The following is a 22,197-nucleotide window of genomic DNA, read 5'->3' on the forward strand; positions in this document are numbered from 1 at the left end:
GAGCCCTCAGCTCATTCCTTCCGAGAGCAAAGGCCAACCTGTAATACGCCTGGTTTTCTAATTCAAGGACTGCTCATGTACTAGGTCTGTAAGTACTTAGCTGTGTATCAGGTAAATACACTTTGAAGTCACTACATTATTTTTCTATTTCCTTTTTGATAAAGTCATAGTTCAAGCTGTAAATGTGAACTTTTTAAAATGTATAGCTTCTTAGCTTTCTGGTTGTGTCTTTCATAGGTCTGAGGCAGTATACCTTGTAGGCTCAAGTTAAGCAAACTAAAGGAATGTGCTCAGTTTGCTTTAAATAGCACTCAGAGATGCTCTTTACATAGTGCTGAGTGATAAAATTTGCGTTAAAATGGAAGGCATTCAGGAGAGTGAGTACCTGCCAATCGAATGTTTCCTGAAAAAGAGAGGAAATTAGGACCATGTTTTAAGTTAAACCCCTCTAGTCAACATTTTTAAATTAGATAAGAAACACTAAGAAAGCTTCTTCTAACTTTTATTTGTTGTAATGTTTTTCTAAATTTATGAACAGCTATTTTTGTTTACATAGCTAAATGAGGGTGGTTAGCTATTTAATGAGTAATAGTCCCATAAATGTCTTCAAATTAATGTAGGACTCATCTCATATTCTTACACATAAAATACAGCTTTTCTGCTGTGCTTAGTGTTTCTAAGACAGAAGTTTCTCTTGGACTTCTCCCCTGAGGACACATCTCCCTGTAGTTCACACTTAAAGCCTGTCTTCTCTGGATTTATTTACCAAAGCTGGTGGGACAGTAGACCAAATTGGTGTTTTTGTCTCCAAGAATAATTTGCCATTTGAAATTGGATTTCTGTTGGCACAAGCAAAACTAGCAAAGTGTCCCGGGGGATCCTTGTTGTCGTGAATCAGAGACTCTTCCAAGACGGATACCAAAAATCGGCCTCTGTACACGGGCACCGGATTGAATCTCAGAGACAGAGTTTGGATAAAGTAGGAAAGAAGAGCTTTATTGCTTTGCCTGGCAAAGCGGGCCACAGCGGGCTAATGCCCTCAAAACTGTGTGTCCTGACCTGGAGGGGGTAGTGCGGAGTCTTATGGTCAAGAGGCAGGGCTGCTGGAAAGGATCAGGGTGCCTGCAGAGCTTGCATTCCTTCAATCCAGAGATCATCTGGCGTCAGGTGGTCTGTGATGGGCTCCTGTGGTTCTCAAGGTTCCGGAACTGTGACCTTCTCTGTGGAATGAATAATACTAACATCTTCCATTTATTGGGGGTTTTAGTTCTGCAGAAGAACTCAAAGACATTGTGATGTGTATCCCTTGAGGGGAACCAGGACCCTGCCCCAAGGCTGCACTGTTGTTTCCTGGCTGCTCCTCCCTTGTCTCCGCATCCCCTCCCTTCCCTGATTAGCAACCATTTGAACCTGCCCTTTGGAACGCAGCGGGGGGTCTTGGAGGCTGAATGCAGCCTATTTCCTACAAACAGGAAACAGGGAGAACAGAAAGGCTTCCATGCCCAGGAGCGACCACAGGAGAGAGTGACCTGCAGGCGGAGCCCTTCCTTCAGCTTTTCCGTGTCCTGTCACAGGGGAGTCGTCCTGTCCCCGACTTCCCAAACAGATCATGCATGGTCAGTGGTTTGGGAACACTCACGTGCAGGCACACGTGAATGCCCATTACCCTGAGACTTGAGCAGCTTTCACAGGACTTGAACTTGACGCATTTGGAGCACACTCTGCGTTTTTGCGGCTGTACATGACTGCCTGGCCGGCTGGAAAGAGCACCAGTCTGGAAACCAAAGCATGTTTTGTTTTGTTTTGAAATTTAACTCCTCTTTCCCACTGAATCACAAGAGAGAGTCAAGAAGTAAGGTTCAGGGAAAGTTAAAACTATCTGAGAAGCAAAATTCCCAACACAAAGGACATGAAATGAATTATGGTTCAAAGGCCTCTGAGGCAGTGGAGTGATTTCGCTTTGGTTTTATCTTAGTGACATTTTATCATATATGAAGCCACGTTTGTGTGATGTCAGTCTTGGTGGCCTTAGGAGAATCAAACCTGGATTCTAATCCCACCTAACCCCTTCTCTGGTGTTGCAGTGGGAACACATTAACACCTGAGCCCTAGTTTCTTAATCTATAAGAGAAGAAAGTTGCAAAGGGTAATCTAAAGTCTTTTCTTAACTTTAAAATTTCTATATAACTTTGAATTTACTTAAGGGCTTGAATTTGTTTATCTGGAAAGAAACATCAGAGACAGGCCTCACTATGTGAGGTTGTAAAAGAACTAACCCCTGCCCCAATTTGCCGAGTTTTCAGTAGAGGATGCTTTCACATTTTCTCCAAAAACTAAACATTTTTTTTGCATTATAGGAGTTTAGATTTATGGTGTTGGGCCCTATTTAAAAACAGGAAGGATTATTTTTTCTCATTTTGAAAAATTAATTATTGATTTTGGTATGTAGCAAAAAATAATATTGAATAAATAAGAAAAAAGTAAAGATATTGACAACCACTGAAATTGACAAAAACCAAAGAAAACAGAATTAGAAGGATAATACAAAAGGCATAAGTATAGATTTTTAGACTCTTATATCTGGTAAGTAAAATGACTGTATAATTTTTCATCCAAACTGGGATACTTCTTTCTGGGATGGAGACTGACCTAAAAGTAACACTAAGACCACAGGAGTAACTTTAGAATCATCCCAGGAAAACCAGGACATGTGTTCACCCTGTGAAAACAGCAAGAATCTATTTTCCAAAATAAATTTCTTCCCTAAAACCTGAATAAAAGGAAATATGGGTACCTTAATCACCAAATCCAAAAGAGGCTTAAATAATTCAAGTTATTCTAGCTTTTTTCTGTGAAAAGGAACAGAGCAGTTGTACAATTATTATCTGATGGACAGGTAGGTGTTCATAAAATTATAATATACATTTCTTGGATTATGTAATAAGCCATAGAAAATTCATAATGTAAAATTTAAAATTAGCTTCCCTTAAAATTATTTATGAACTGCATATACCTAAAAAAGATTCATAAAGCAGCCAGTGTTTCCAGTAACAGCTAAGCGATAACTTATTTCTTTGCTAATTAATATAGGCAGAATTAAATTACATATGGAATTTCATTAACTTCACATCTGATTTATAGACGTTTCAGGTTATTAACAATCTGTATGTTTCCATCTTGGCCAGAAAAGGAGTTCCTAGTTCGCTTCTCAATATGTAACTGCTGTTGGATGCTGTGTCCAGCACTGTATTAACCAGATGTGGGAAGGAGAAGCAGCAAAATAAGACACTGCCCCAGCCCTGGAGGAGGAGGAAGATGGCAGGACCGAGGAGGGGTGGGCTCCACAACCAGTGTCTGTGTCTCCAGAGAAACAGGGCAACGCTCAGGCTGAGTGAGAATCAGATGGAAAATCTATCCCTTGACAATTGTCCTCACAAAAGAATGCTTGCTGCTGCTGTGCTAGAAAAAGAATCCTAGCTTCTCCATTTCAGCCTAGAAGTTACACTTTCAGCTTTCTACTCACCCTTGACCAGTCTATAATGTGAATCTAATCTACCCATCCATCCATCATATCTGTCTACCTCTCTACCTATCATCTATCTATCTACCTATCTATCATCTAGCTAGCTAGCTATCTACATATCGTCTATCTATCTATATCTATCTGTCATCTATCTATCATCTAACTATCATCTATCATCTAGCTAGCTAGCTATCTACCTATCATCTATCTATATCTATCTATCATCTAACTATCTACCATCTATCTATCATCTATATATCTTATCATTAGCTATCTATCATCTATCTTATCATTATCATCTATCTATCATCTATCTATATTTCCATGTCTGTGCATATTACAGCCCTGTCTTAAATTAAGCTCCTATGTATCAAGTTCCAGTATATCATTCATCCCTTGTGGAATCTACATTGCAGTCTATGACTAAGTATTTCATGAAGAGAAAGAGGACCATGGGAGATTTGTCAGCATTTGAATATATGATTAAAAAAGAAAGGAAAAACCAGCAGAGTTTGTCCTCCCTACAGCCCCCTTTGAGACCCAAAGCTGAAGCTTGGTCCCTTTGGAGTCCTTGGCAGAGAAAATAATGTGTTTACAGGTTTTAGGGACCCTCACGCCATATTGCTAGAGACCCGCTGAGGGCTGTTTTCTTTCCATTACTTAGTTTTTCATCCGGATGGCAATTATTTTTTATTCCTACCAGCCCTTACTAGCTTAGTAGTTTGAAAAGTATCTTGGTAAGATTCCTGGTAATAAATATAATATCAAAGCAGATTGTTGAGCTTGCTGCTGACTTAAAAATGTGCAATAATTTAGAATTTAAGCAATTTCCTATGTTTTCTAGAAATGCTGGTTCCACATTTTGAGAGTAATCAGTAAAACAAAGGGCTTCCAGTCCGCCCACCTGATGGATACGATAAGCAGGTCCTCCCTGCTGTGATTATGTAACTTCCCATAAAGTCACAGGTGGTGATAGATGAAGAGCCACACATGGTTTCTTTCAAGAAATTTTAGGGGACGAGCCCTCCCTGCCAATCCTGCGGGTGTGGAGTAGATACAGATAAAGACACAGGTCTCATCCTCAGAGAGCATGTGGTCTAACACAGACCCAGAGGGAAGCAGTGTGCGAGCCCCAGAAAAGACAGCCCTGATCCTGGTTAGAGATGCCGAGAGGATCTGACATCATGTGATGCTGAGTATCGCCGTGCAAACGGCTGCATCTGCCCTCAAAACAGGCGTGTGCAGTGGCATCCGTCCCCTTCTGAAGATAAGGACGTGGAACACAGAGCCCTTGATGGGCTTGATGTAGCCTGACGTCCAGAGCTCCTGCCCCTGGAGCTGCTTTCACTGAGTGTCACCTGTGGTCCCCACCCCACTACTGAGAAGGCAGCCCTCTCAGAAATAGGATAACGGGGGGAATATTGTCCAGAACCACAGGATGTCTCATGAGCACTGACAAATGTACACTAAGAAAAACATATACCCGTGCTGCTAACCATGCCGTTTGAGACCTACAATGATGACTGGTTTGTAAAACGTTACCAAACACCCACTGCCTCTGGATGATGCTCAGCAAGATGGTCTTGTACCAACTTAAAGTAACTAGGACGGCCTCTCAATGCCACACGTCCAGTCTGCACGGAACAGAGGCTGATCTCTGAACAAATCCCTGTTTTTCACTGTGTAAAACTCAATCCAGCTGCAATTCATTGTTTTTAGTAACCGTGCTTAAAATGAATCCTGTCTTACATAAACTATACAAATCACTGTGCTCGTGCAGTGGTGAGTGTGGAATTCAAACCACCCATTGAATTTGTGTTAATTTTAGAACATCAAGGAGCTGCTGAACTAGCTAGAGAAAATGAAATGTTTCTTCCCCAAAATATGCAGAGAACTCTTAAGACTCAGCAGTAAGAAAACAAATAACCCGATTAAAATGAAGCTTGTTTTAATCATGGAAATTGAGCACATCTTATGATTTACAGCAGTATTAATGCTAGTGTTATAATGAACAGAAGTGTATCTGGGTGATCCTACCAGACAAAAAGGAGAAAAGTCAATCAGACATTTTAAAGTAATGTGTGTAATCAGTTTCAAATCCACAAGATAGTCAAAGACTCGGTCCTATTTGGGTGGTTTCCGCAGAGTTCTAATTCCATCCGAGCAGTGTGTTACTTGCCTCCTGCCTGCTAGTACTTTGGGAGGGAGTTTTCTGTGGTACAGCGTTAAATTCTCGAAATTGTCATGTGAGGGAATCCTAGTCCCATTTTATGATGAGAAAACGGACCCAGAAGCATTAAATGAGTCCAAGGACACGTGAAATAAGGTTGTCTTGTATACTAATAATAAAACTCTCTGTTATAACATTAAAACTGTATCACATTGATGCGACCCTAAGCCTTCACAAGACAATAGCTAAACCAAACCGAGAGGGAAAAGACAAGTCCATGAGCCAGTGGAGTATTTGGGTGACCTTACGAAGCTCTGTGTATCTAGGACACTGATGCACTAGACAACTTCTATTCAACACCTTGACTGGTTAGCTGTGGCTACCACTCTCCGTAGAATGCTACTCTTTAATTTTCTCTTTTCCATCACCAGGAACACTGTGAAAATAGGGTTTTTGTAAAAGTTTACTGTTGCTTTTGCAACCTCATAGACAGATTACAAATACTAACCCCTGATAGGATGTAATTAAATACTGTGGTTGTAAAAATCTACATATGGGAGGCACAACTGTGAGGCAGCTGAGACGTCCAGCATTGGCCCAAACGAAGAGAACTCAGAAGCTCAAATTTCGAGCCCGGCCCAGTGCAGAAGTCTGGACGTTTGACCCCAGATATTACACATTTTTGTGGCGTCCACTTGATTGGAGGTTGGACATGGCTGAGGGCTCCCCTGTCCCTGTCTGCGGCCCGTGGTGTGTTGCTTGTTCTCTCCGCCCGGGTGGCCCTGTGCTTCTCCTAAGGCCTGGTTGTTAATTCTGAAGGTTTTGCTCCGCAGGTCGTCCACGTGGGGTGGGTCAGCGAGAGACTGGGAGGGGCCAGCTCCTCTCAAACCTGCAGATCCAAGTTCCTGGCCCTGAAGGGCTCGTCTTTCTACGTCTTCACGTCTCCTCCGGTAAGCAGGCCTCCGGGGTCTGGGAGGGATGCCGACGAGGCCATCCTTGTAAGAGAAGCAAGGATCTGGTCTAGCACTTGGAAGAGGCCAGAGAAGGGTGCACGACCAGCCGGCCGTCCTCCTCCACCCCTACGTACGCGGATGGAAAGGGTTCCTGTGTGGAACCGCTGGCTTTTCTTACTCTAAATCCGTAAATCTACCAGTCCATGGTTTTCCTTCCATTGAACAGCCGTTAAGACATTAGAGTGTTTTCCTGCTTAAAATATCAGCTGACTGGGACGTGGGGATGTAAAGGCTTAGGTGTCTTAGAGCATCAAGTATATAGCTGAAGAATCCAAAACACAAACAAAATAGAAGAAAACCCTTCTGTTAAGACATTTCTAATTTAATGGTCAAATAATGAAACTTAAAAAGTTATTTTTCCCTCATATCTTCCAAGTTTTATAAAAGTAAACAAACAGCCTGATTTAGTAGAGCCCATAATAGAAATTTAACGGTGACTGCTACAGTTTACAATTTATTTTCTAATTCCTACCAGTGCCATTTCCCCCAAACTGACCAAATATAATGTTTATGCCCTGCCTCTAAGTTTGTCAATTAAAGCAATTTCACTTTCTGTGAGTCCAAACATCAGAGCTGCAAACAAGCAGCAAAACCTGATAGCTTCAGGCATCTAAAAAGTTAGATGCCGTTTACCTACAATGTTGTTACTTTTCTGCCATTAAAAATAAATAAAAGGGTTTCCTTCCTTTTAAGGCTGAATGTTATGCCATTGTCTGCACACAGCACATTTTCTTTATCCACCCATCCATCAGTGGACACTGTGATTGCATTGTGTCCTGTCTGCTATGAATGGTGCTGTGATGAACATGCGGGTGCAGGGATCTTGAGGCTCAGATTTCCTTTGGATAAATATGCAGAAGTGGGATTGCTGGATTGTATGGCACTTCTGTGTTTAATCTCTTTGAGGAACTTCCATACCATCTCCACAGTGGCTGCACCATTTTACATTCTCACCAACAGTGCACGAGGGTTCCCTTTGCTCACACCCTCACAGCACTTGTCCTCTCTGACTGTGGAGGGATGGATGCGTTTATGGCAAACATGGGGGTGATGCTTTCTTGGGTGTTTTCTCATCTTCAGATTCATCTGGTTGTATACATTAAATATGTATACCTTTCTGAACGTCAGTCATACCTCAATAAATGGTTTAAGAAGAGATTGACAGGGAACTTGTGCACAGGGTAGGAGGATTCCTACGTAGCCTCCCTCCAGGTTTCTGAGGGCTGACCCCGTACAGAACTGTGGTCTGTTTGCTGAAGCTGAAGGATTACCAGTGACACAACACTGGGAACTAAAGCACGGATGCCACCAGACCTCACCAGTCTTCCCACGGACTTCTTTTCTCTCCCCAGGACCCAGGCCAGTATTCCACCAGGGACTCGAGCTTTTCATAATCCAAGGCTGTGAATTTACTGATGCTGGAGGGTTATCTACAGATTTGCATAATAATTGAGTTCTTCTCAAATGCAATAATGTTATTTAGCATTTTTTGCTAAATGTAACTTTCTAAGGTTTTGTCTAACAAAGTAAACATAAGAATAACCACAGATAACCCCGATGGCCTCAATTCTGGCTGCAGCAGTGAGTGACGTGGAAGGCGGCTGGGGCGTGAGTGGTGGATCAGGGTGGGGCATCGAGAATCAGAACTGTGCGGCTCCAAGCAGAGGGGCCTCCCGCTGGCCTGCGACAGTTGGGAGAGAAGGAAAGGGTCACCCTACCTGCACCCGATGTACCTGGAAGGAGGGTTCCCCCCCCCGCAGAACTGGGGGAGGAAGTGACTGATGTCCCAGGTCACACGCCTGAGAGTTCTCCTAATTTTTCTTTTCTTGTTAATTAAGATTCTCAGGGTATAAGTTTTCCCTACATAGTACAACATTCTAAATTATGAGAAATGCTTTAAATATTTAATCAGATTTCTATACCTGTTATAGTGAAAGATGATTTCATCCACTTCCCATGGCAGTTTCAATTTCATGGACAGAAATTCTAATCTGGGGAGCTCAGGAGATCTCCACAGTCACCATATGGATAATGTCATCTGTATTAACACCAGGCTTGGCTTGTTTACTTTAAAATCCCAGGGCCAATCTTCTTGCATCGATCCGTGTCACCAGCAGCATATCACGCGAATCAATTGCTGACCTCAGCTGCTCGGGTTGGCCTGGAGCAGGCCTTCTGCTGCCGTAAATATCATTCTTAGAAGTTTGAAATCTGCTCAGCTCTCTGCTCTGGCCTGGCCAAGGGCTGAGTCCTCCCCATGTGCCCTCCTCGGGGCCGGGGTCCCTCCCCAGCCGGCTTCCCCGGCATCGGTGAGCAGCTTTCACAATCTACACCTCCCTTTCCTTTGGTTTGGCAACGTCTTCTACGTTACAGGTATTTTAGGCACACACGTGGGGTGCACGCGTCTTTTCACGGATGCCTTCCCCTCCCGATTCTGGATGCAGCTGTGGAGGTGCTCAGGTGACCCTCAGAGATGGAAAGGGCAGCGCGAGGAACCCTGGTTTCCTCCGTGAACCGAGGTGAACTGGCCCAGTTCTTACCAGTAAGTTAAAGGTCTGGGTCAGTCCGGTGCTGGGCTGGCAGCTTCTCCTTGGATTGCCCATCAGCGCCTGTGCCCGGGGAGATCTTGCTCGCTTTGCACATAATCCGAGCAAAGCCACTCCACTTCCCTGCAGCTGGACGTGAGCCTCCCGTGTGAGCTGATGGTTACAGGTGGCCACCAGCCCTGTATCACGAACGTTCTGGAAATCCGGAGATTGCCGGTTCTGGATTATGTGGGATCCGGCAGCATGTTGTCTCTTCTGCGGGGCCCGTTCAGAATGTGTTTGCAGAAAGCAGGTGCTTTGCAGGAAATGCTTGTCTGTCTGTCTGTCTGTCTATCACTCTCTCTGTCTCTCTGCCCGGGGTCTCCTCCCTTACCTGATTTCTAATTCCTCCGAGACAGAGTTGCATCTCTGATATGGAGAAAGGGCCACATTACCCTGTAGTAAAGAAACACCGTGAAAGAAGTCAGTCACAAAAGACCACGAATTGTATGATTTCATTTCTATGAAGTATCTAGAACAGGCAAATCTATAGAAACAGGAAGTAGGTTAGTGGCGGCCTATGGCTGAGAGGGTGGAGAAGGACGGAGGGTGACAGCTAAAGGGTACAAGATATCTTTGGGGGATGGTGAAAATATTCTAAAATCGACTGTGGTGATAGTTGCACAACTGTGAACATACTAAAAAACATTGAACTGCACAATTAAAAAAAGAAAAAAGAAACACCTGCCCTCTCGTCTTTTCCTATAACTGACATCTCCTTCTCCCAATAAAGACGTTTCCTGGCAGGTGCATCTTTCATTAACTCGCATTCCTAACAGTTTCTGCAAGAGATACTTTCCTCCACCATCCCCCATCTCTTCTCAGAGTCATCAGCAGCAACATCTTCTGATAATTATAGTTTTGTCGACATCAAAAAAAGAGTGAGGCCTTTTTTATATATTTGGCTCATGCTGTTACTTGTAAAGGAAAAGCAAGACCCCAGGGGAGTCTGGAAGTGATGTCCAGGATGCAGAGCTGTGAGACTGCATGAGCCCCACGTTCATTTACGGATCACACTGGAGTTAGGGTAGCCGGATGCTAATGTAAATTTTTCACATCCATTCAAAATTGCCTGCTAACAGATTAGAGTCTCAGATCACTGAAATATGAAAACTTTATTATCCTGAAGAAAGCCTGTAGTTTCACAATGTGATTTTTAGGTGTAAATATAAAATCGTACATCCCATCAGTATAGCACGTCGCAGCCTCTGAAGCCCTAGAACGCAGCAGAATTTAAGAAGCCCACTGAGACGTGCACACAGGTGTAGACTACTCGGTGCCTGTGGCTGTGGTTCCAGCCAGGTGGGAATGCCACTGCCGGCCCAGACGGAGCCCCACGGGGGACACAGTAGTGAGTGCTGGGGGTTCCTGAGCCGGAGACATCTAGAGATGCCTCAAGGAGATTTTCAAGTAGAGTTAGGTACCCTTGTTTCTAGTGCAGCGATGACATCTGTCTGGCAGGATGGAGTTTGGAGGCATCAATACGTAGATGGTCCTTAATGCTGCGAGACCAGATGAGCCTCCACATCATTTCACTGGATTCTGCATGGTCACAAGTTGCAGAAGCCACCTGCTTCTCCTGAATCTGCATAATTTCTATTTTCCAGGGTAATCAATACTAGTAATTCCCAGGAAGAAGTGAAAGGATGAAGGCAGTAATATTTATAAGTATTCACTCCAAAAATTAGATTGAGTTGACTTATTTGTGTACTTCCTGATGTCTTCATATAATTTTTTAATTTCCTTACTAAATATCACCTATAAACAAGTACAAAGTAAATGGCTACTTGAGAGGTGTTGTGAGATTGAAAGATGACTTATGGAGAATTTCTCTCTATTAGTAAATGCTACAAACCAATTTGTTTATTTTCCGCTGTCCTGGGACCTTCTTAACGTGGCTCCCATTGAATCTAGCACCACACTGAACATGAAGAAGATGCTCCTTGGTTACTGGTTGGATAGTCTGTAAAGTGAATACTAAGTATTTAAATAAATATCTAATATATCTATTAATATAAATATTTAACAATAAGCATTAAAGCTCTGTGGTGAGCTATGTGATTTGGAAATATCATCAAATCCTCTAAAGAGAATACAGTTGAGCAATGCAGGATTTAGGGGCTCTGACCCTCCACACAGTGGAAAATTCAGTATAACTTATAATCCACCCTCCTTATATGCAGTTCCTCTGTATCCACGGTTCTGCATCCGCAGATTCAACCAACCTCAAATCACATAGTGTTTACTACATGCATTTACTGTTGAAAAAAATCCACGTAAAAGTAGACCCACGCAATTCAAACCTGTGCTGTTCAAAGGTCAACTGTGTAGAGGAAAAATCAACCTTTTAGATTTTGGGGGGCAAGTGAGGACAGTATGCCAACAAATCTCAAAACAGTTTGTGATGGAAACGCTCAAATAACAAATTACGAGCAAATTCCACAAGAAGCAAAGACAGACTACATTAGAATCTTTCCAGCCTTTGCAGCTTAAAGGAAGAGGTGGGGTGAGGGATCGTGCATGAGGCCACGATCCAGGTGCCCACAGAGGCGGAGGCTTCATCCCGTGCACTTGCTATCCCTAGTTCTGCACGGAGAGTTCTCAGGTGTGGAAGTTTCCCTGCCGGAGACAGTGTGATGTTGACGCTCCATCTCCCAGACTTTTGGAAAGGTTTCCAAGAGTTCATTCATATCATTTAAGGTAAAAATGGTAGCGGTTTCATTTCTGTTTTATTTAAATAAAGAAAACAAGTATGTAAATATTTTCCTATTAAAGTCAAATATTTTGAGAACGTTTGAGTATACAGTGTTAGTACATACAAGAGTTAGGTAGAGATCAGAAAGGTATGAACCACAAAAATTTCCAAAGAGCAAGAAGGCAGGATTCTCATGGCTCCTTTTGTGGGGGGGTGTGTGTGTAGATGTGTGTGTGTGTGATGCCATAGTATATAGTTTAGCACATACCCATTTCCAAAGGTAACCACGTGACAATAATTCACCTTGTAATTTGCTTTGAGATGAAAAGGCTGTGTATTAAACACAACATATAAAGACATGAAACAGCCTGGGTAAATTTTTTTCAAAGATTTTATTTTTAGAGCAGTTGTAGGATTACAGTAAAATAGAGGGGAAGGCACAGAGATTCCCCTCTACTCCCAGGCCCTACACATCCCCATCATTAATATCCCCCCAGATGGTACGTGTTTTACCAAGGATGAACCTACATGGACACCTCTTATCACCCAAGTCCACAGTATCCATTACAACTCACTCTTGATGTTGCACATTCTATGGGTTTGGACAAATGTGCAATGATGTGTGTCCACCATTGTGGTTTAGAGAGTACTTTCACTGCCCTAAACATCCTCTTCGATCCACCTGTTTGTACCTCCCTACCTACCAACACTGACAACCACTAATCTTTTTACTGTCTGCAGAGTTTTGCCTTTTCCAGAATGTCAGATGGAGTCATACAGAATGTAGCCTTTTCAGATTGACTTCCTTCACTTAATAATATGCATTTAAGTTTCCACCATGTCTTTTCATGACTTGAGAGCTCATTTCTTTTTAGCTTTGAAAAAACATTCCCTTGTCTGATGAACCATAGTTTATTTATCCATTAACCTACTGAAGGACATCTTGGTTGCTTCCAGGTTTGGGCAAGTATGAATAAAGCTGCTATAAACATCCATGTTCAGGATTTTGTTTGGACATAAATTTTCATCCCCTTTGGGTAAATACCAAGGAGTGTGATTGCTGGATCACATGGTAAGAATATGTTTAGTTTTGTGAGAAACTGTCTTCCAAAGTGGCTGCACCAGTTTGCATCCCCACCAGCCATGACCGAGAGTTCCTGTTGCTCCACATCCTCACCAGCATTTGGTGCTGTCAGTGTTGGATTTTAGTCATTTTAATAGGTGTGTGGTGGTCTCTCAGTGTTGTTTTAATTTTCATTTCCCTGACAACGTATGACATGGAGCACATTTTCACGTGATTATTGACCATCAGTCTGTCTCCTTTGGTGAGGGATCTGTGAAGGCCTTTGGTCCATTTTTACTCAGGTTGTTTTCTTAGTGCTGAGTTTTAAGGGTACTTTGTATATTTCAGTTAACAGTCCTTTATCAGATGTGTCTTTTGAGAATCTTTTCTCCCAGTCTATGCCTTGTTTTATTCTCTTAACTTTGTCTTTTGCAGGGCATAAGTTTTTAACTTTAATGAAGTCCAGCTTATCTATTATTTCATGAGTGGTGCCTTTGGTGGTGTATCTAAAAAGTCATCACCACACCCAAGGTCATCTAAGTTTTCTCCTGTGTTATCTTCTAGGAGTTTTTTATAGTTGTGTATTTTACAGTTAAGTCTATGATCAATTTTGAGCTACTTTTGGTGAAGGGTGTATGATGTATGTCTAGATTCATTTTCTGTATTTGTATATCCAGTTGTCCCAGCACCATATGTTGGAAAGACTGTCTTTGCTCCCTTGTTTTGCCTTCGTTCCTTTAGCAAAGATCAGATGAGTCTATTCATCTGTTTCTGGGCTCTCCATTCTGTTCCATGGATCTACTTGTCTTTTCTTTCACCAATACCGCACTGTCTTTATAGTAAATCTTATAGTTAGGTGTTCTCTGGCCTCTGACTTTGCTCTTCTCCTTCAAATATGTTGCCTATTTGGGGTCTTTTGCCTCCGTATAACCTTTAGAATCAGCTTGTCAATATCCACAAAATAACTTCCTGGGAATTTGATTGGAATTGTGTTGCATCTGTAAATCAAGTTGGGAAGAACTGACATCTTGGTAATGTTGAGTTTTCCTGTCCATGAACATAGAATATCCCTCCATTTGTTTACTTCTTTGATTTTGTTAATCAAAGAGGTTTTGTGGTTTTCCTCATATATATCTCGTATGTTTTTGTTAGACTTATAACTAAGTATTTCATTTTGGGGATGTTAATATAAATGGTAATATGTTTTTAATTTCAAATTCTGATTGTTCATTGTTTGCATACAAGAATGTGATTGACTTTTGTATGTAAACCTTATATTCTGCAGCCTTGCTATAATTGCTTATTATTTCCAGGAGGTTTTTGGTTTGTTTCATTTGGTCAACTCCTTCAGGTTTTCTACAGAGAAGATCTGCAATCAAAGATAGTTTTATGTCTTCCTTCCCAATCTGTACACCTTTTACATGCGGTTCTTGCCATAGAGCACAGCAAGAACTTCCAGTTAGATGGTGAAAAGGGGGCATCCTTGCTCGTTCCTGGTCTTAGTGGGGAAGCTTCGAGTTCCATTCTCATGGTTGGAGGTTGTATTTGCCTCACATGGTCTGACGCTCTGTTGTTAGCTGTACACATGTTAAGTATTGTTATGTCTCCTTTGAGAATTGACCATTCATCTTTATGTAATACACTTTTTATCCCTGATAACATTCCTTATTGTAAAGTGTGCTCTGTAGGAAAATAATAGTCCTCTATTTCCTCTGGTTAGTGTTAACATGGACTATTTTCTCCATCCACTTGCTGTCAATATGTGTGTGCTTGGGAGCCTTGGTTGGCCCTGTGTCCTCCCCTCTGTTATGGATCCAACAAGAGTTGTTGATTTTTCCATCCATTCTGTTTCATGCTGATTGTTATTTAGGAGTGGTGATGCTCAAGCTCCTTACATGCAGAACCAGAAATACTGTAACTTTTTAACTAGAAAAAAAATCAAAATTACCTCTACACAATGGCATTATGCTGATTTAAATCATTTTCCTATACTATCCAAAATAACAAAAGCATATTTGAAAATGGGGGCTGAAAGATTTTATAAGACAATGGAAATATTTACTCTGCAACATGTTAGGAAAAAGAGCCTAAGGAGAAAAAGTTGTAAGTGAATGGTTGGAAGCTTTGGGCTGTAAACAATCTTTCTGTTTCCTGGCTGTGGGACCACAGGCACTAATTCCCCCTCTATTCAGCAGTTTCCTCAGTTTAAGGATGGGGGTGGTAAATGCTAGCTGAGTACCTCACAGGATGAAACGGAGCACTGAGGGACTTAATTTATGTATTCATAAGTGTGTCTGAAACTCCAGCGCATTTGAATTTAACAGAAGAAATTTTACTCTTAATGTTCAGCAACTTCTCATGTAAAGGCAATACACAAAATATGGCGAGTGAATTTACACCTAAATATTTGCACGTTTTTATCTGACCTTGGATTTTTGTATCCTCGCGCTGGAGGCAAATTGCCCAAATCAGAAACAACCGTATGTTAAGTTTTTAATACATATGTTTACTGATCTCCTTCATGCTGACGTGAAATGTGAGGTCGTGGCTGTGAGGCGGACTGTTAATTAGTCACAGCATCTTCCCTCCAACCGGGCCTCACAGGCGGGCGAGTGAGGCTGGTGGGCTCTGTGTACACAGAGGTTTGGGCCACACGGGAGGGGCTCGAAGTCCTTAAGCCTCTCTGAGCTCAGGTAACATAAACAGCTCTCTTGGGAGGGCGTGGGAGGCAGCCCTCTGGTCCATTTCTCCTTGGAATGAGAACAAATAAGTGGCTCCAGGGGAGTGAATCTACAAGTGTCCCTGCTGATTTGCTCTCAGACCTCCCCAGCCTGGGTCCCTCACTCCTCCTCCATCCCCGGGCCAGCAGTCTTTGCCGAGAAAGCCCGACCACATTCATGGAGCCTTGTGGCCAACACATTGTGTCAGAATATCTAAATGAACTTTTAAAAGGCCCAGAGATACTGTGGCAAATAAATTAGGAAAAATTAAAGAGAAAGTCCTGTCTTCAAGGATGGTTTTTGAGCTCCTTCGAGATGAGGGAAAGGGAGATGTTGAAGGCAATGAGGAAAAAGAAGGGAGAAGGGCTGGAAGACAGGAAAGGAGCAGCGTGGGGCTGGGGAAGGCGGTGGGTTTTCTGGGGCTGAGTTACCTACGAAGAGCAAACAGCCGGCGGTGGGGAGTGGTGACCCCAGGTCTCTCCTGTGTGCTGATGCATGCTGGGAAAGCTGCATTAAACCAGGATTCTCTGGCCTTTCTCATGCACTCAGCTCTCCTTCCTTAGCGTGAATTGTTATTTCTGATTTGCAAATTGGAATCTGAGAAATAATGTTTCAGCTACTCATGTTTTCAGACACCATTAAAATGTGTTAAATAACACTTATAAAACCAATTTTATAGCATCTTATAGCATTAACATATAAATTATATAGCAGTTACCTATGAATATGCAAGAAATACTAGAAGCAATTTTAACGATGGCAATTAGGGAAGTGTATTCTATCATTCAAAAAAATATTTACCTGGAAAGAAGTAATTTAAGTGAAGATTTGTAGACTGAAGGCATATTAGACAATTATGTATCTAATATAGAATATTGCTCTGTATCAGTTCTGGGGCTACACAAGTGTTCCACAATAATATTAAAATGTGCCAAGATACTACATCTGAGAATCTACACTCTCTGCTCTATTTCAAATCAGATGTGGTCAGATAAAATAGAAAATTGTCAAGGCAGAAGGCAATGGAGAGAAAGACCTGCTTTTGAAAATTAATTAATAAACTTTGTTTTTTAGGTTTACAGGAAAGTGAGTGGCAGGTAGAGAGCTCAGGCCCCCCATCTTCTCCGTTCTCACCATCCTGCCTCAGTGGGTGTGTGTGTGTCACAGCTGATGACCAGTGCGGGTACATCGTAGTGACTGGTGGCCACGTGGTCCCCACACAGCTCCCAAAGGCTCTCAGGGTGGAAGCATTTCACTTCAAGTCCGTGCAAGCAGCGGTCCATCCCAGAAGTCCGAGCATCTGCTCAGTGTCAGCTGTGTCTCTGGCTGTGGCACATTCTCCTTGAGACAGACACCGTGGCCCAGAGGGTGAGACGCACGGACCGACTCACTTCCGAGGGCACCTCCACCCTGGGCTGAGCAGTCACCCACCAGGAGCACGGGAGCCGGGCGTGGAGAGGGGGTCTTCCAGGGGGGAAAGGAAAGTGACCATCAGCAAGGAAAACTAAATGGAAGGGGACAGCTCAAACCACAGATGGCCATGCAGACACACAGTAGCTACTTAACAGAAGTTAGGAGCGTAGCAGAATGGGTGAGGAGTCTCTAAATTTAACCTAAAATCGGTCCTTCAGTTAACGTAAAAGAAATCCAAAATGAATTCCTAAAATTATGCCCTATTGTGTGTAATAGATAAGTTCCGCCCTTACTGGGTTCTTGTATCAATAATGTATCTAAACATCTTCAGGCTTCAAGCCAACAGCGGGGACATGCAATTACTCAGCAAAACTTGCCATGGCATATAGTTTAGTTTTTCAACTGTCCTGCTCCTGGTTTAGAATTTAATGAAGGTAAAGACACATTGACTAGCTCCATTGTTATAAATGTTTAAATTCTCATACTAAAAATAGCATGTGTCTTTGCATGTATACTTTAATTTCTTTTTCCAGTTTTATCGAGGTACGATTGACAAAAATGGAATATATTTAAAGTGTACAGTGTGATGATTTGATATCCGTGTACATTGTTCAGTGGTTCCCACAATCAAGTTGGTTAACCTATATCACCTCGCACAGTTCCCCTTATTTGGGGTGAGAACACGTAGGGTTTATGTGTCTGTTTTATATTTCTTGCAGGTGAGCACATTAGACTGGGTCCGAGCGGAAAAAACCTATAACCTCTGTGAGGTACTATTTAAAGTTCACAAGGTAAGTTTCCTTTGCACAATAGATGCTTTCATATTAACAAGATGACCCTTTGGGTTTAAAGAGTGAGAGAAATATTTGTTTCCCACTGTCTGTTGAAATAGTAAAATAACATGAACATCTAGCTTCATCCCACAATCATTCATCAGAATTCCACAAAAGAATATCATAGAGGAACTATTAAGTCCTTATTCTTTTTTTTATGTAGGCACCTTATTATTTCATTCTGGCCTTTTTATATTTTCAACTTGTTTATATGGCTTTCCAGACATCTGAGTTTTTCATTTGGTATTGGGATGTCTTCATAGGACCATCATATTTTATATGTGTGCTTCATGAATAAACTATCGAGCCTCTTCTGTTTTTATCCAACATATCTTTTCAGAAAAATTGAAAAAAAAAATTTAATCAATAAACTTGCTATGAAGTAACTGAAATCATGAAATTAGCCAGGAGGATGGCTACAGCAAAAGCATTAAACTCAATGCAGGGTAAATAATAATCATAATAAATGTATAGCATTCAACATTTTTAAAAAGGAGATTGAATTCTGTGTCTTGTTGGGAGTCTTTAAACAGTGATCTTGGGCTTCCCTGGTGGCGCAGTGGTTGAGAGTCCGCCTGCCGATGCAGGGGACATGGGTTCGTGCCCCTGTCCGGGAAGATTCCACATGCTGCGGAGCGGCTGGGCCCGTGAGCCATGGCAGCTGAGCCTGTGCTTCTGGAGCCTGTGCTCCACAACGGGAGAGGCCACAACAGTGAAAGGCCCGCATACCACAAAAACAAAACAAAACAAAAAAAAACAGTGATCTTACAAAAATCTCCCCTTTTCTCAGGTGCCTTTAATTGTTGATGTTGGTCATTTTGCACGTATGAATTTTAAATTATCTGTAATATTTACTTCAGTTTTCAAAAATTGAAATACATGTATGGTTATTGTAGGAACTAGCACTTTAGTATAGAATTTTTTTAATGATTTGTTTTCATAATCACCATTTCAAAGTCTAGTCATTAATATTTAGTCCAGAAATCAAATTTTGTAGTCGGCGTGGTGTTTTTCTATGACTCTTTCTCCTCTCCAAAAATTCCTTTTTCCAGTTCTTAAAATTATGTGTCTGTATTTCACACTCACCACGAAAGAGATAAGAAAATTGAATCAATCAGACTTGATTGCAGTCGTGACTTAAATCACAAACAGCCTCCACATAGTGAATAATAAAAACACTGCTCAGCAGTGTGGCGCCTCCTGCATAAATATTCCCTCTCAGCTTAAGAATATTCCGTTTGCATTTTTCAGTGGAACCAAATTTACTCATATGTTTGGCAAAGGATCTTGATAATAATACCTTATCTTTGCTGAGTGAGCCTCCTGCAGCCCTGTTAAGTGCTCCATTTACATCCTGAGTTAATTCTGTCCCCAACTGAGGAGTTAATCCTTGTCATCTCCATCTGACAGCCGAGACCCAGAAGCACAGAGGGGGAGTAAGTTCCAGAAGCCTCACTGGAGGCAGGTGGGGTCCAGGTTCCCTTGGCCTGAAGCTCAGCTAAATCCGATTCTATTTTTTTTATATGTACAATATTCTTTTTTCCTTCTGCAAATGGAAGCATACACACTATTCCACACATCACTTTTTGCTCTACAGTTTATCTTGTGGATCTTTTTTCAATATACACAAAGAGATGATCCCACTTTAAAACCACTACCTAGTTTGCAATTCCATGAATGTATCATATTTTATTTTACCAAGCCCTTATCAAGGGGTATTTAATTTGTTCCCATTTTTTTGCAATTACAAACAATGTAATAACACGTGTGCAAGTGTATCACCAGGAAAAATTTAGAGAGGTGGAATTTCTAGGTCAAAGGATGTGGACTGTTTACATTTTGATAACCAACAGGGACCTACTGTAGAGCACAGGGGACTCTGCTCAATACTCTGTAACAACCTAAATGGGAAAATAATTTGAAAAAGAATAGATACATGTGTATGTATAACTGAATCTCTGTGCTGTACACCTGAAACTAACACAACATTGTTAATCAGCTATACTCCCATATAAAATTTTTTAAAAAAATTAATGAAAAAAAAGAAAAGAAATGCAAGTGGAAACCATGAAATAATATGTTTGCCAATTCGACTGTCAAAGATGAAAAGGTTGGTGACAATGCGAGGAAGGGTCTATCAAAATGTAAACAGTTCACGACCTTTGACCTGAAATGCCACCTCTCTAAATCCTGTTCTGCCTCACCTGTCAGAAGCACTGGCCTCGCAGGAAGCTCTCTGGAGTGTCCTCCTGTGACCTGTTCTCCAGCCACCTCTCAAGTGTAGCCTTGTGAATAAGGAGAATACAATTCTCCTCAAGTCGTGTCAGAGAAAACCTGTACCCATCGAAGTTAAACAGACAAGGAAGACGTCACTGGGGGCAGAGACCGACCTCAAGTCCACTGAAACAAAGGGCAGGGGTCCCCGAGCTCGGTGAGGGGTGAGTGTGGCCCAGGTGGCCCCCATCCACAGGAAGAGGAACCTCTCTCCCATCTTCGTGGAGGGAAGTAGCTGTGCAGCCTGGCCTGGGTCCCGCGGAGGGAGGCTCCCGCCCGCAGAGACAGGAAGACAGGCCCCGTTCCTGGGTATTCACGCTCCAGGGGCGTGGGTGGCACCCAGGCTCGCCCTGTAGAACCCCCGGCGGAGGCTTTAAAAAGATCTGCACTTCCAAGGGGCAGAGAGAGGGTTTAGAGGGATGGGTTTTCTACCGTAAATGCTCCGAGGATGGCAGGTGGGGGCCCAGAGTCAGGAAGGGGCCTTTGCAGCTGGTCAGGCTGCGGGAAGTGATTTGGGAGGTGCCTCAGTCACTCGCTGTCTCCACAGCAGCTCAGGGACCTTTAATTTTGTAATCGCTCCTGGTTTTTAGTCTTAATGATACATTGCATGAGAACTGAGTTACTGTTTCCAAAAGAAGCTACAGAAAATATCTGGGGAAATGAGCTGTGTATGGATCAGTGATTTCACTCACGTCACAGCGTTTATAGCACATTATTTTTTGTGAAGCTCAACAGTTTGAGGTGCAGAAAGTAACCACATCTATGAAATCCTTCAGTGTCCTTTCTTGGGATTTCTCAGGTGGTTCAAAGGTTTTGTTTTGTTGTTGTTTTTTTGGGTTTTTTTTTGCGGTACGCGGGCCTCTCACTGTTGTGGCCTCTCCCGTTGTGGAGCACAGGCTCCAGACGCGCAGGCTCAGCGGCCATGGCTCACGGGCCCGGCCGCTCCGCGGCATGTGGGATCTTCCCAGACTGGGGCACGAACCTGCGTCCCCTGCATCAGCAGGCGGACTCTCAACCACTGCGCCACCAGGGAAGCCCTCAAAAGTTATGTTTAACTCTTCTATTTGTTCTTGCATGTAGAGCTGAGGTTTGTCCATTCAGATGAAGAGTCACAAACACTTCAGTGCTCGATCAAACGAGCTCACTTCTCAGAACTGACTCAAAACAAGGAATTTGCAGGAGTCAAATAGCTGTGTGCATGGAAATATTTCATGATATTCTTAAGTAGTGAACATTGGGAGAATTGTCAGATGATCACTGAGAAATAAAGACCTAATAGGGTCGTATATTTCAAGTGCTCCATTAAAATCACATTACACATTTATAGAATTAGGTGTACAAAGAGACACTGCATGGAGGAAATATAAAAACAAGTTAGATGACAAAAGGTAGATCATAACGGAATGATCCGTCTTTTAAATTTCCTGTATTGTTGCTATAATTGTCTCAAATAAATAAATAGAAGTAGGAAAAAATCCAGGTAATTTTCCAAAATAGTCTTTGCATTTTGTTTTCTGAAAAGTGAACCCAGGATGGTTTCTGTCTTCTCACAGTCTGGGGCAGGGGTCCACATCAGGAGTGGGCAGCTGGAAACTTGATGCTGGATTGTGTAGTCGCTGACTTTGTCGGGAGACAGTTCGCTGTACGTTAGACATGAAAGTTCAGTCTACGCCACGACTCAGCACTGCCTGTGGACGATGGGCTCTATGTAAACAGAAAACGAGCCACATGGGCGAGGATGCAGGTGCTACATGCTTCATCCGTGCTGTCCTTTAAACCCATGACAACCTTTCTCTTACACCCATTTTATGGTTCAGATATTTAGGCTTAGAGAGAAGTGAAAAGCTCAAGGTCAACAGCTGATAATTGGCCAAGAAGGTCCCAAGTGCTGTCTGTCTGACTCCAAAG

General features: G+C 42.4%; 1 protein-coding gene across 1 annotated transcript in view; it reads left to right on the forward strand.

Moving 5' to 3' along the window:
• The window catches only part of SNTG2 (syntrophin gamma 2), a 129,848-nt gene that overhangs the window by 81,769 nt on the left and 25,882 nt on the right, over positions 1–22,197 (forward strand). Inside the window, exons 14-15 of the mRNA XM_060117912.1 lie at positions 6,527–6,643; positions 17,902–17,973. Coding sequence (XP_059973895.1) covers positions 6,527–6,643; positions 17,902–17,973 — 189 coding nt within the window. The remainder of the gene's footprint in view (positions 1–6,526; positions 6,644–17,901; positions 17,974–22,197) is intronic.

The sequence above is a fragment of the Mesoplodon densirostris genome, chromosome 14 (genome assembly GCF_025265405.1).
Source record: "Mesoplodon densirostris isolate mMesDen1 chromosome 14, mMesDen1 primary haplotype, whole genome shotgun sequence".
NCBI lineage: Eukaryota > Metazoa > Chordata > Mammalia > Artiodactyla > Ziphiidae > Mesoplodon > Mesoplodon densirostris.